The sequence below is a fragment of the Perissodus microlepis genome, chromosome 20 (genome assembly GCF_051167445.1).
Source record: "Perissodus microlepis isolate ML-2025 ecotype Zambia chromosome 20, ASM5116744v1, whole genome shotgun sequence".
Lineage (NCBI taxonomy): Eukaryota > Metazoa > Chordata > Actinopteri > Cichliformes > Cichlidae > Perissodus > Perissodus microlepis.
Window position 1 is genome coordinate 16,330,545 of NC_140480.1, and position 15,416 is coordinate 16,345,960.

Consider the following 15,416-nt stretch of genomic DNA (forward strand, 5'->3'; position numbering starts at 1 on the left):
TAAATTCAAAAAATAAATACATTTAATTTCTCTGAGATTCTCTAATATTCAGTTACAGTTCACAACACAGCTACCTGTATATGCAGTATTATACTGTAAATATAAATCTCTGCATTTAGCATCCTACTAGAAGAGTCACAGTTACTGCCTCTTTTTTTTCTTTTTTTTTTACAAATACCTGGACTATTACTAACACATTTACTGTTTTACTTTTAGCCTGTGGATACAAATGCAGATTTCCTTTATGTAAGTTGTGCATTTTAATTACATCATGTTATTTTTTTATTATTTATTTATTTATTTTATTTTACATTCAAATATTTCAAGCTTCTTGGTTAAAGAAGCTTGATTGCTAGTAGGTAAAGAATAGTTCACCTATAATTGATATTCCCAATTAATTTCTCACCTCTGATTGAATGCCTTTGTTTGTTCTCCTTTTTTGAGTATAACAAAACATTTTTGCAGGATATATATAGTGAATTTATATGCATAGATACAGTCGTAGTGCTTGACACATGCACACAGCAGTAGATGTACTAAAAAGGAAATAATTACAATCATGATGTTGATTGCTGATGTCAGTATATATATTTTAGAGGAATGTTTTGTTTTTCACCCAAAATGAACTATATTGCTTCAGAAGAGATTTATTACCCTACCTGACTCTTATATATTGTTCTGTTTTTTGTTTGTTTTTGTTATTTTCAGGTTCAATGGTGCGTGTTCTTCTAATGGCCGCCTTCCCACTGGAGGTTTTGATCCACAGCAATTTAAAAGGTAAACAGCTTTGAAAGTCAGTTCAAATGGTTAGCTAATAGTACTCTAAAAAGCCTACAACTCTGTCACCAGTTTCTTTACCAAAAAGTACCCATAAAAGTATCTCTCAATAGCATATCATTGTAGTTCAAATGTTTAGTTGTACAAATATCAGATTTTTGGAAATCTAAAACTAGTCAAATACTCAAATGTTCATGCTTTTTATAGGAGGACAGAGCAAAACGGACATCGGCGCAGAGTGAAGAACTGCCCTTGATAAGGACACTATGACAGCCACATATAGTAAGTGAAGACTTTCTGTGTATCTAAAATTGCATACAGCACAAGTAACTTACTTTGCAACCATTAAAATAGGTTGTAAAGTAAGTTACCAATACAAATAGGTGATGATGCATTGTAGTGGTTGGTCTCAGACAAAGAAGGTCAACAGATTTATGAATGCTGGAGGGTAAGGAGAGACAACCAAAAGGGGTGTTAGCATTACTGTAATGTGAACTGGATAGACTTTCCATCTAGGAAAAAAAAAGAGGTAAAATTATGCGTAAAATATATCTGTATTAATATCTGTATCTATATAAACAGAAATATCTGTTTGCTAAATGAAGCCAGCTAACATAAATCATATTTTTATTTTAACTTTTAACTTATAAAAGTAATAGAACTGTGACTTTTGTTTGTTACAGTGGCAGTAAGGAAGAGGTTTCCCAATGTGTCCAGAAGGGCTTTGAGGATTGCAGTGAAAGCTGGGGGAACTGAGACTGCTGGAAAAGGAAAAGAAATTACATTTTAAGTATGTTGACTTATGTTCATACAATCATACACACATATACACATACACACACATATGTATGTATATATGTATATATATACACATATGTGTGTGTATGTGTATATATATATATATATATATGTATGTATATGTATGTATATATATATATATACACACATATGTATATGTGTGTGTGTGTGTTTCTTTTAGAATGTTTAAGTATGTAATGAGAATAAAATTATAAAATGAATATTCCTTGCTTGATTGATATGCTATATGTATGTTTTAAACATCAAATAAAGATTTCTTTCAGCTGTTACATGTGAATGTGTTTTCTTAGAAATATATGAAAGGTTAAATTTATATATTTTTTAATGATTTTAAATAAGTTTAAATTGTATTTTGAAATATATTTTATAAATATATTTCAAAATATAAAAAAACAGCCAAAAAATATATGTGTTAAAACACATTTCAAAATATATTATAAATATTTTTTAAATATATTTTAAAATACATTTTGAAATATATTTCAAAATATACAAAAAATGGCCAAAAAATATATGTGCTAAAATACATTTTAAAATATATTTATATATTTTGAAATGTATTTTAGCGCATACATTTTTTGGCCATTTTTTGTATATTTTGAAATATATTTCAAAATGTATTTTAAAATATATTTTTTTACCGTATGGGAAGACCCAGGAAAACCGAGTTAACGGAAAAAACGATAACAAAATAACTAAAAACCGATAAAAACCCTGAAAACCATACATTTCACACCCGAGTCTCACTCTCGCGGCCCGGTACCAAATAACTCACGGACCGGTACCGGTCCGTGGCCCGGGGGTTGGGGACCGCTGCTGTAAGGTAGAGACCCTACAATAATTCAAACATAATGTTGAGCCAGATACTCTGGATGGCATTAAGAGGGTAACACTTATAGTACTGCTTTCTTGCATTTGTGCAATGTCTCTAAAATCAGACAGATTGGGTCTCAGAGTGATGTTAGAAAAAATAATTCAAGCATTTTTTACTTTTAGTAACAAAGTCAGTAAGAAGGGAAACTTAAGTTCAATTATATATACATTCAATTTTGTGTTTACTGGGTTATTTTTAATTAGAGATACTTGTACTTATTAGAACAGTTTTGTGACTTTGTAATATATTGTATTTTTTAATTTAGTTTAGTTAATTGCTATTTTTACTGTGTTGGAGCTACTGTGACCACATCCTTTTCTCTTGGGTTAATAAAGTATTCCGAATGTGAAGGGGTCGACTATTGTATGCCATTATATATCAGGTCATTCTAAAAACTCCCTGAAAAGCCTTCAGTTGATCCAAAATCCAGCAGCGAGAGTACTGACAGGGACTAGAGAGAGAGCGCATATTTCTCCGATGTTAGCTTTTCTTCATTGGCTACTTGTTAAATCCATAATTGAATTTTAAAATTCTTCTCATTACACACAAGGCCCTGAATAATCAGGCCTCATCATATCTTGAAGAGTTCATAGTAGCATACCACACGAATAGAGCACTTTGCTCTCTCACTGCAGGCTTACTTGTGGTTCCTAGAGCCCCTCTTCTATGTAATCAGCTCCCAGTCTGGATTCAGGAACAAACAGCATCTTGACTTTAAATATTAGTCTTAAAATTTTCCTTTTTGATAATTTAAAGTAAGGGCTTGATCAAGTGACTCTGAACCCTTAACGTACTTATCATGTAAGAGGCCAAGCCTTCTGGGTGCTTCCCATGATGTATGGAACTCCGTCACTCACCTCTTTTCACTCTCTCTGTGTTCATATGATATTTTTGCATTTAATCATTAGTTATTATTAATAACATTAGTTATTATTAATAACTAATGATTATGATGAAGAACCTGGGACGGTGGTATAATGCCAATCTCAATGATACCTGGCAACTTGAACAACTACAGCAGAATATGGCTAATGACCTCAGGCGGATTAACAACACTGCACTCCCAGGGAAACTGAAGCTCTGGTGCTTCCAGTTTGGGTTGTTACCCAGACTACCGTGGCCGTTGACAAAGGTCTCACTCAATCATGCCAATCGATTGGAGAGGCTAGTGAGCTTCTACGTTAAGAAGTGGTTTGGACTTCCCAAATGCCTCAGCAGCGTTGGGATATAGTCATTGCCTATCCCTAGCCTGGTAGAGGAGTTTAGATGTGCAAAAGTGAGGCTTGAGATGTCACTCACGGACTCCCGGGTCTCACCTGTTTCAGAGAACTTTGTGCATATTTTGTTAGTTTCAACTGAAGGGTAAGACCTCTGCTGTAGAACCTTCGCTGCATGCCAATGTTCAAGATTTTTTTCCCCCCATTTGCATGCAGATATTGAAGCTAATGTCTACATGGAAATGAGATGTCAGACATCAAATGAGACAGAAATCAGCTATGACATGAACTGGCAGACTCGACTCAGAAAAATACATGAATGATATATTTTATTTGGAAAGTCTTCTGAACAGTTCAAGTCATATTAAAGAACCCTGTAACATAGTCAGTTTTGCATCTCTAATGAATAACTAAATGTTAAACTATCTGCTTGATGTTAACTCATAATGAGTAATTGCATTTCCGAATAAATGTAACACTGACCCCCGCATGAATGCGTCAAAAAGAGTTCGATCACATCATTATATTCTTTATTTACATATTCATGTCGTTGTTCATTCTGACAAATATGTTTTTGTGGTATACAGTTTGACAGTTCAACATATTTAAATTCAGAGGTCCTAATTGAGCTGTATGTGATTGGCTGGTGTTTTTACTGAGGTTGAATACTACAGACTTATTTGTTAAAGTAAAGCTTTCTCACAGTTTCCCTGACAAGATGACAGTTATGCTACATGATCAAGATAGCTGCCAATACATTCTTTTAGACTTCATTCATATTTTTATCATCATAAAATATGTGTTACTGTATCCAAAGAGATTAATTAAGAGTTTCTTTCAGCTACAAGCAAATCAGGTTCACAGCTTAATATTTGGCCCTGTTGTATAAGGGCCATTCTGTCACGGTCCTGGGTCTATAACCAAGTGTTTTATGTTTTTGAATTATTTATAGTTATTTATAGTTTCTAGTCTCGTGGGTTCCATCTCTGTGTCTCCCCTGTGTTCCTTGTGTCATGTCTAGTCAACTTAAGTTTTCATGTCCGTTCTTCCCCGGTTCTCATTCTGTGTCGTGTTTGTCATGTTTCCTGTTCTATTTTGACAGTTCCTTGTCTGGTGTGTGCAGCGTGTTCAATTTTGCTTCTCCCCAGTCTCGTTGTGTGTGATTACTCCCAGCTGTGCTCTCCTCCTGTGTCTTATTCCCCCGTTATCTCTCTGTGTATTTAAGCCCTGTGTTTCCCTCTGCCTGTTGTCACGTCGTCCCTCATGTTGCTGTGTGTCTCTCCCATGTTCCTTGTTTCCCCGAGTGGTTACTAGTTAGCTCCTGGCTCCTAGTTTTTCTGTTTATTGTTTTCCTAGCTCTCTAGTTTAGTTTCCTGTTTAGTTTACGTTTTATGTTTTCTATGCTCGGATGTTCACATCCATGTCCAATCCTGCCAGCCACACAACGCAATCTTGACAGAACAATGCGACCACACCATGGACCCAGCAGATTCTGCTCACCTCGAGAGGGAAAGGGATCTCACTCGCTGTGAGCCCAGGAGCTGGCCAAACTCATTAGTTCATACAGACTGTTTTTCTTTGAAGCTCGAAAACTTTGATTTTGTTTCTAAATCTGAAGAAGCAGAAGTTTCTGTTTCTGTTTGTGTTGAACCCAAACTGGGCCCCAAATAAACTGGACTGTGTGTTTCCCAGCTCTCAGAAGCTGTGTTTTCTTTTCCTAGGGTCACCCATTCAAAAACTGTGTATAGTGTTTTGTGCCACTCGGTCGGTACTCTGAGACTGTCCCCACTCTTAGCTGTCCCCAACTGTTCCTTGGGTGGGAACAGCTGGTATCCAACCGTTACCTGTTCCCCAGGTGAAGGCAGCCGTGACTCAGTCTTCCTCTGCACCTGTATATGTCCCTCGGGTAGAGGCAACTTGGCCTGTTCATGAGTCTGTACTCGTTCCTAGGGTAAGGGCAGCTAGGACCCTGCCTGCCCTTGCACCCATCCATGCTCCTTGGGTGGGGAGGGCTGGTAATTGGAAGGAAGGAAACAGGTTCTGGCTGTTGTGAGGCCAGCCCCTCACAACAACTCCAGCTGCTGCCGTTAGAGCATCCTGATCAGGCTTTGTAATTTGCTCCAACCCAGCTTCCTTTGCGGTCAGCTGGTGGCTCAGGTGAGCTGTCTCAGTTTTCTGTATCACCAACTGGGAGCTCAGATGAGTCGACCCAGCCTTCACCTGTTTCAGCTGGGAGCTTAGGCAAGCTTATCCAGCCAACTAGATACTCCACATTGCTGTTGATGCCAGTGGAGCCATTTGAACAGACTGCGTACACTGCACAGCCCCAGCCATAGCATCCTGGGCTGGCTGTGTGTCCTGCACAGCTCCACCTCACTCTGTCTCTGCCAGAGGGTTCTACACTGTCTGGTTCAGGTCCTATTTCTGATCTGCTAGAGGTTTCCACGCCGTCTGGTCCTGTCCCTGTGTAAGGGGCTGCTAGCCCCGTTATGTAGGGGTATAGAAGTGCACAAGCTGCCTTGAACGACTAGGGGGTAGTGGGATCTGGGTCCGTGACCTCCCCTAGTACAGTTGACCTGGATACTTACTACTGTAAGAATGGTTTTAGCTGTCTAGCTGTTGCTAGCGCAGAAGGGGGGGGGGGCTCCAGGGCTCAAACCTGCGAACAACGGCTGCCCGGAGTGCACTACGCTGTCGAGCATTAACTCAGCCTAGCCCCACATACCTGTACCCAACCAGATAACCCAGGTGCCCCTATTCCAAGGCAACCTGGTTTGACAGAAACATACTACAGTCACTTTTAAATCACGTGTAACCCTTTTATTTGTTCAACTGGCCCTCGTGAACCTACACTGTCCACCAATGTTAACGGGGCCCTGAAGAACACAAGTAACAGAAAGAAAAACCCCAAAACACTCAAAAAAATAAAGAAATCCAATAAAACAAATATAACAGGCCGTTATTCCCCAAAGTGGTGAGTTCTCACCCCCCTCCCGAACCACACTAGCTATGGAAAAAGGGCCCAACCATCACAATTCAGCAAACCAATGAAAGATTAACACAGAAACTCTCTTATTTAGGATGGTTAACACAGCTTTACTTCTTTAAAGTAAAGTCTGATCCAGTGTCAGCACCTGCAAATCTGAGGCCATGGTCCTCAGCTGGAAAAGTGGGGGAACTCCACTAGATGAGAGAAAAGGATTCTTTTGAATGACACATATCAGGATAACCTAGGCAACTTGAGCAATGTTGGTACATGTTGGTATTGTGAGAGATGGAATGTACGTTATCATCTACCCATTTTCTTAACCATTTAAAATAACATTCATGTGCTTTTTGGGAGGAATCCAGAATAGAAAGGCTCAGGAGATTTAAATCTGAGAGTTTGTCTTTCTTGCTGTGAGGGGACTGTGCATACAACTATAAAGTTCTATACTAAAATACAAAAATGGAGTAGTTGTAATTGTATTAAAAATTTAAAACTTTTAAAACTTATGGGGCAGTACTTTTTAAATTCATTATTTATCTGAGAACATTAGTTACTTTTATGTCAATAATATAAATTGTAGATTATACAGAAGCAGAACAGAAGACCTTGGTTAATTCACCAAACATATATTATAAACTATTTTGATAATTATTCATTATTCATAATTATTATGCACATCATCTAAAGTGTTTTGGGGTTTTTTTGCAACAAGCAAACATGCTCTGCAACTTGTGTTGCTCTAATGGGGCGCCAGCCACAGAAGCCGTGTGGTTACTGTGTTTCATTGAATAGCAAGTGTATTTAATTACTCAGGATGTATGATTTTTCAGCTGCCACATTTACAAGCTGCTTATCCATTATTCATATGGAACAGAAGAAAGAGACTTTTTGAGTAGGACCATTCAGTTGCTGAGATGTTGTTTGTTTGATTTGATTAATGAAACAATGCAAAGGTTAATTGTGGGGGGGGGGCAAGAACGAGAGGTTGAGATTTTTAAATGAAGTCAGTCCAATTAGGATGATATATATATATATATATATATATATATATATATATATATATATATATAGCTCCGTCTTGTCAGGCATTGCTAACATCTGGTCCTATAATGACTTTAGTCAATATAGACTTTCGACCCCAGGTAGGCCAATTATGGATCTTCGGATCAACATTATGTCAGCAGCTGTTCTCTACAGTGAACTATGTTAAAAACAAACACCGCTCACGCCTCACAGATGACAGCTTACAGTCCTGCGTAAAGATGAAAGTGACTTCGTACCACGGCAGACCCGCTGCTTTTCAACATCTCTTTATTGACCACTTTTCACACACGGTTGCTGTACGCATACAGCCGGCTGTAGCTTTTCAGCTCACAGCCCGACAACACAACAGTAGAGAGAGCACAGACTTTAAGGCGGCGAGGCGTGATTGTGGGTGCAGCTCAGGTGCGTCCGCCTCCCCTGCAGCGGCACTGCAGACGACGCCCTGCCACACACATTAACCAGGTAAAATACACATTTAGGCAGAATTTTGCAAATATCTATTTTTCACTTTTTAGCATCATAGTGCTTGTTTTCCAATTATTTTTTAAAAGTCAGGCCAAGGCTCCAAAAGCCCAAAGGCGATATAAGGGTGGGGGCTCACAACAGTTTATGTTTGCTGGATCATTTTAGTTCAGCTGGGTGTCTTTCCTTTTGTTATATTTCTTTAAGAGTTCAAAATGTGTTAATTACATAAATTAAATGTAATTTTCTCTGTAGCACTTCATGGATTTCATAAGCAACAAACCTTAGTTGCTCTGTGGATTCTTTTAAAAAGCAGTTAAAAACTTTTCTGTTCAAACAAGCCTTTTGTTGATCTACATATTTTATATTCTTTACATTATTTACATTTGATCTTTTAAATTGTGTATAATTCCTATTGATTGTATTGTTTATTTTAATATTTGTGTACAGCGCTTTGTGACTGTCTGTCTGTGAAAAGCACTTAATAAATAAACTTTACTTACTTACTTTAGTTGTTCACACAAAGCATAAAGGTAAAAAAAACAATATATACAGTGTTATCTTCATTTTAGATTTCAAAAAGTATTTTCGGCTCCCAGTGTTTTCTTTTGCGTGGAAACCGGGTCCAAGTGGCTCTTTGGGTGTTAAAGGTTGCTGACCCCTGGACTAAACCAAGTAGTGAATGTTCCCTTGCATGAAAGACTGAGAGGAATCGTTACTCACTCTGACCACTCAGTCACGTAGCAAAACATGAGACGGCGAGCGTGATAGGGCAGCCAGCAGACCACAAAGGCTATGACCACAGCTCCTGAACACAAGGAAGAGGGGAAGCGTTAGAAACCAGTAACTAGGCAAACAGACACAGAAAAACAGAAAATTGATTTGTTAATGGAAAATACTCATTTGCACACTGTGCAGGATATTGACACAAGTAATTAGGAATCAGGCTTAAACAAATGCTTTGATTGTTGATTTATATCAAGGACATCAGAACAAAGAAACCAGTGAACTTGTTTGATTTAAAAGATCAACAGAACAGTATTGTGACAGTGTCTATAAATTTCCTGTACACATCACTGAAATTATTTTTCAGTTGAATTTTTGAAATCAAAAACCACATGGATTGAATCCAGTATCTCCTGCCATAATTTGTTAACAACCAGATGATTTATTTTGTAATAAAAGAGAGACCTTTTTTATGGATATTGGAAATTCCCTGTACTGATTATTTATCATGTTCATGATGACGCACTATGTCAACCATCTGGCAAATATTTCAGTTTCACTTAAAACTCAGAGTAGATAATGCTGTAGGAGTCTTTCTGATCCAAAAGGGACTCATACACTGTCAAAAATATTCAGGTAGAATATTCATTTTTAATAACTGGACAGGATCATAAATGTTCTGCTCAAACCAACACAGAGAGACTGAGACAATAAACACTATTATCAGCACTATGTGCTTAATTTATTTGATTAATTTACCCCTTTTTCCTGCAGATCTTTGCAGCTCGACCAGTCTGTTTCTGTTTTTATGGAACCTCCATAATTGCTATAGTAATTACTATACTACCGAAGTATAGTATTTGAGTGGCCCTTAGCTCATGCAAATGTTTACCTTATGTGGACCTTGTGGTTAAGTTTGTATAATTCAATACTTGAAAAATGTATGTAAAAGTCAGACAGAACAAAAGAACCATTAATATTAGGTATATTTAAATTAGTTGTACATCATCAGTTGCATTATATATGACTAAAATCCTTGTAAGAAAATTGATGAAATAAACTCAGTAAATAGCCTTCAGAGACTGAGCGAATGATACAAAAGTTTATTGATAAAAGTTGAGCAAGGGAATTTACATATAGAAAAAAAGTGCAATGAACCCCAAGATTACTACTTTGCTGGATTCCATCCAACAGAGTACATAAATACCCTCAGAACTCATCACCACACAAGGGTATTTGATTTGGAGTAACACAGGAGGGAAGAAAGACTCCTAGTTCAGTATTCTTTGGTCACTGGATACAGCATACTGGGGACCACTGTATTTGACCATATGGAAAAACTGCTTTGACGACCTCTTAAATCTTGCAAAATGCTGTCAGTGTCAGTGTCACATAAACTCCTTTTTTCCAAAAGAGCAAAGTACCTAGAGTAGTAGTAAAGAGTTGGCAGTTTGTCTTGCAACCGGATGATTGCCGGTTCGAGCCCCGGCTCGGACAGTCTCGGTCGTTGTGTCCTTGGGCAAGACACTTCACCTACCGCCTACTGGTGATGGCCAGAGGGGCCGATGGTGCGATATGGCAGCCTCGCTTCTGTCAGTCTGCCCCAGAGCAGCTGTGGCTACAACTGTAGCTTGCCTCCACCAGTGTGTGAATGTGAGAGTGAATGAATAGTGGAACTGTACAGCGCTTTGAGGGCCCGAAAAGCGCTATATAAATGCAATCCATTATTACCTAGATATGGCTGACAATTAAAGTTGAAAGCATAAATGTGAAACTTGCATTGGATCTCAGCTATAGCTAGGCATTATCCCCAAATATCAGATTACTGTATACCTAACATGTAAGTTCACATCTCAGACAACCTCACCTGGACCACCAACACCACCTCCATCACCAAAAAGGCCCAGCAGCGCCTCCACTTCCTGAGACGTCTGAAGCGGGCCAACCTCTCTCCTCCCACCCTCACTATGTTCTACAGGGGGACAATAGAGAGTGTTCTGACCAGCTGCATCTCCGTGTGGTTTGGAAACTGCAATGTTGATGATCTCAGCAAACTACAACGGATTGTTAAAGCAGCTACCAAGATCATTGGAACATCTCTCCCTCTGCTACAGTCATCTTTCAAATCGCTGCATCAGTAAGGCCTCAGGCATCGTGCTCGACCCGTCACACCCCTCACATGGACTCTTTTCTCTCCTCCCATCAGGCAGACGCTACCGCAGCATCGGGGCCAGATCCATCAGACTCCTGAACTCACTACCAGCCCCCCCCACACACACACCCACACAATCTGTTAACTGACTTTTTTTGCACTTTGCACACCACTACCTCTGTAAGATACGCTACTCTATGGACAATTTATGCTGCCCTATGACCAATCTTATTCACTCTGGGTTGAACTGGGTTTACAAGCTGCTACACTGGTCACTTTAAACCACACCAACTGTAAATTGTAAATTCTAATTGTAACTCTCAAGCGGATATTTATTTATTTTCTTCTCATTTTTATATCTATTTATTAGCTTGCTTTGCACTGATGAAACCAGAGCCTCATCATCTCATCTCTCTGTATGCTGGACTGGATATAGCAGAGATGACAATAAAGTTTACTTTAACTTTGACTTTAACTTAATGAATGAATGATTGTTTTTCCTTTTACTGTAAAGATCAGTGAAAGTGTAAGTTTCTTGAAAAGTATAGACATGTGTGTACTTAGTGATGAAACATTAATGTAACATTAAATGTGTGAAGATTGTTATTTTGGTCTTTGGGTCAGGCCATTTTGAAATTGTAGAGCTTGTTAGCGTTGTGTTATGGTAAGCTGTCAACGGGTTTTGGACCCATTATGCAGGACTCAGGAAATGGGCAAAGTGAAAACACCTGGGAAGCACAGCTGAACAGCTATTCCACAGTCACCTACTCCACAGGTGACGGCAGCCATGGCCAAGTCCTCCTCTGCACCGGAATCTGTTCCTTGAGTGGAGGCAACTGGTATCTGGCCTGTTCCTGCGCCTGTCCCTAGGGTGGGGACAGCTGACACTCAGCCTGTCATTGCACCCACTGGGAGGGGGTGGCTGGTGTTCGGCAAGCACCAGCACTGTATCCATTCCCATGAGGAAAATGGCCAACACTCCACAGTAGCCTTAGCTGTGGAGTTGTGTGCAGGGGGTGTGATCTGCACAACTTTAGCCAACTCCGCCTCCACCTGTCTCAGCTGGGAGCTCAGCTGAGCAGTCTCATTGTTCTGTCTCTGCTGAGAGCTTGAGCGAGCCGACCCAGCCGCCTGCGTCATCTGCTGGGAACTCAGGCAAGCTTATCCAGCCAGATATGACCTCCACATCTCCACATCACCATCTGGTTCTGCTCCAACAGAGCTCTCTGCACCGTCTGGTTCTCATCCTGTTCCACTAGAGGTTTCTGTGCAGTCTGGTCCAGCCATGTTTCCACCAGAGGTCATTGCGCTGTCTGGTCTGCACGCCTGCCAGATCACATCCTGCGTGGAATGCATGTCCACATCCTGCTCAGCCACAGCCTGCACGTACTCCTTCTCCTCCTTGGCCATCAACCAACCACACCATCACAGGCCACCTTCCAGGCCACCTGAAGTTTTATTTGGCGCCGCCATCGTCCTCCAGATCTGTGGGCTAAGGAGCCTCACCATCAAGGACAAACCCCAGACCTGCCCTGGAGTTGCCGCCGCTTCCCATGTGATCGGCCTCCTGAATCATCTCATCGCTGCTGCTTCTTATAAGGCTTTTGTATTTTTAAAATGTTTTAATGCTTTGTATGTTGTTCTATTTAATCTCAACAAGCCCCTAAAACAGTCTGTGATCACTGTCGGCTTCTCTCAGTTTTTATTACCGCTAATCATTTTAAAGTTTAGTTTAGATTGCATTTGTCCCTGACCATCGGGAACCCTTAACATTAACTTTTATCGAGTGGAAAAAAGTTAGCGTTCATCCTCCAGCTTCACTGTTTATATTATGCTAACATAGCTATTTAACGTAGCACATTGTTATATACCAGCTAGCCAAACTTCAGTAACCCTACGAATGCCACTGCTGTTTAGTTCTGTCTTCATTTATGTCGGAAGTGATAGCAGAGCTTTAAGTTTTAAATGTTTCAGAAATCCCTCAGTCTGAACATGGTATATCATATTTAGATGGAAACTAGCAAGCTAACTCCCTGCTAACTTCCAACTCCATTAAATTTAATAAAATCTGTTTTCATGGATGCCTGGATGTTAAACTTAATTATTACACCCGGTAGAGCAGCCACACTGATCATTTTATTACAGATGAAAGAATTTAGACAGTTTTTCAACTCTCAGTGATGCTGCAGTGATTGTTTTACTTAGGGACCTGCAGCAGAGTTTGGGCCCAGACACAGCTAATGATGTCAGACTTAAAGACCTGATTAGTTATAACTTGGTATTTTAAAGATTGGTGGTTCAATTCCTGGCTCCTCCAGTCCGCATGCCAAGCATGCAAGACACTGAACCCCAAGTTACTTTCTGATACATTCATCAGAGTGTGACTGTTAGAAGGAAGGCACTTACGTATAGAAAAAGTGCTTGTGTGAATAAAGCACTTTGAGTGCTCAAGTAGACTAAAGTGCTTTATAAGAACCAGTCCATTTACTTGTGTGACACATACTTGACATCAGGCTGAACTCATTGATTTCACCACAAAACATTTTTATTCAGATTTCATTGTTTTGGACTAACCTGTAAGAATGAATAGTTAGTGATACAGCAAAGTTTGTGATCTCCCTAGGTTAATTATCTATTACCTCAAAATCCCAGTGTGGCTGAATAATTGGTGGCAGTTGCTGCTGATAATGCCTACTGTTGTCATTTATGTCTGCTGGTTTCCTAGCAGCTTCTTAAAGATCCCCGCTGTCATATCCAGAATGCAACATAACGCATGTAGTTAAAGAAACCTCTCTAAACGGTGTTTATTGTTCTCTGTTATTTCCTATCACTGCATGATAGGCAGGCAGCAGAACATAGACCCCAAAGATATTCAAGTGCTGATTTTTATGTCTGTGAGTAGAGATTATTACTGGGTCAAACATACATTTACTCTTTTATATCTCTGGGTATGAGATTCTGTCTACAGCAGGTGATTGATAGTCCTTTGTTTTCCATCCTTTTGTGCCCTGTTAAGAAATACTTGTCTCACAATATCCCACAAAGTTGGCAACACTTAACATTGATATTTTTGTTGTTGATTCCTCAGTGGGTGTAATAACATCCGCTGTTTGTTGAGACAAGCCTCAACAGGGCAATTTCCTGTCTTTCCATAACCTTAAGTACATAAACAAACTGAAGAAGTAAAAACAGTGTGCATTTGTGTGTGCATGAGTTGTTGTCCCCACAACATGAACGATACCTTACCACATTAGTTATGGTTGTGTTCTAAATTAGTCTCCAGAAAATGAATTTAAATTAATGTAACGTCCTGCTATCATGCATACATGAACATGTTTATTTATGCGTGTTTGCATTACACCCATATAGTCAATCAATAAGTCAGAGGCAGATCTTTTTTCTCTGTAGTCTCCAGCACAATGACAACGTAGTCCTCAGCATTCTGCTCATTACTATTTGTCACTGTCAATACGTCTGTTCAGCAATTCTGAAACCATGGTACCTTCCTCGGTCATGGCTTTTTTATTCATATTGCTAAGTAGAACTTAACCATAGCACTATGGTGAAGAGTAAGCTCAAATATTTGGAACCGTACTTGTCTAATAAGGTCGTCTGCAACCTTCCACCCCCCACCCCCAACTCTGGCTCACCAATCCCTGGGGCCCAATGTGTAGATTCCTAACTACCACTGTGCAAATACACAAACAAAAGAAAAGTGTACTCACTCTTTTGGACAGATTTATCTGAGTGTCGATAAAATTTAGTACACACTAAATTATCTGGAGGGGCATTTGTGAATAATAAATTGTACATTATAAATAGAGGTAGGCATGTTGGTAAACATAAAATACATTTATGATTATAAATATATATATATAAAATAAAAAACACAACCTGTGAAACAGTTCTGGTGTGTGTAAAAGTCTGTCTCATCTTATCCCCACCTTTTTGGACTTCACTTGAAAGCATGTTTCCCTTATAAATAAAACGTTATGTTGTTTTTAGAATTGTATAAGGTTAACGTCATGGTCCTGGGTCGGTGACCCAGCGTTTTGAGTTTGTTGTTATTATTTTCTAGTTTCTTCTGCTTTTATATTAGTTCTTAGGGTTTGGTTCTGGTGTTCAGTGTTTTATTATCCCTACCTGTGTCTTCCCCTTGTGCTCTGTTCGTGTCCCCAACAGTCTGTGAGTTTCCTGTTTTACTTTGAAGGTTTGTGTCTCGTCGTGTCTAATTGGATTCAGCTGTGTTCCCCTCTGGCGTGTCATTCCCTCATTTCCTTGTGTGTATTTATAGTGTGTGTGTCTGCCTGTGCTCCTCGTGGGTTCGTCTGTGTTATTCTGTGTTAATCAGTGTTT

General features: G+C 39.3%; 1 protein-coding gene and 1 long non-coding RNA gene across 5 annotated transcripts in view; one reads left to right on the forward strand and one right to left on the reverse strand.

Annotated features, from left to right (window-relative positions):
• ntsr1 (neurotensin receptor 1 (high affinity)) overlaps positions 1-15,416 on the reverse strand; it is an 88,344-nt gene that overhangs the window by 32,938 nt on the left and 39,990 nt on the right. For all 4 annotated transcript variants that reach the window (XM_084916311.1, XM_084916310.1, XM_084916308.1 and 1 more), the window contains exon 3: positions 8,906-8,990. In XM_084916311.1, the coding sequence (XP_084772437.1) occupies positions 8,906-8,990 (85 nt within the window). The remainder of the gene's footprint in view (positions 1-8,905; positions 8,991-15,416) is intronic.
• On the forward strand, positions 491-1,671 carry LOC146364332 (uncharacterized). The gene is made up of 3 exons (XR_014798855.1): positions 491-777; positions 985-1,059; positions 1,461-1,671. It is a non-coding gene; the product is annotated as an uncharacterized LOC146364332 (long non-coding RNA).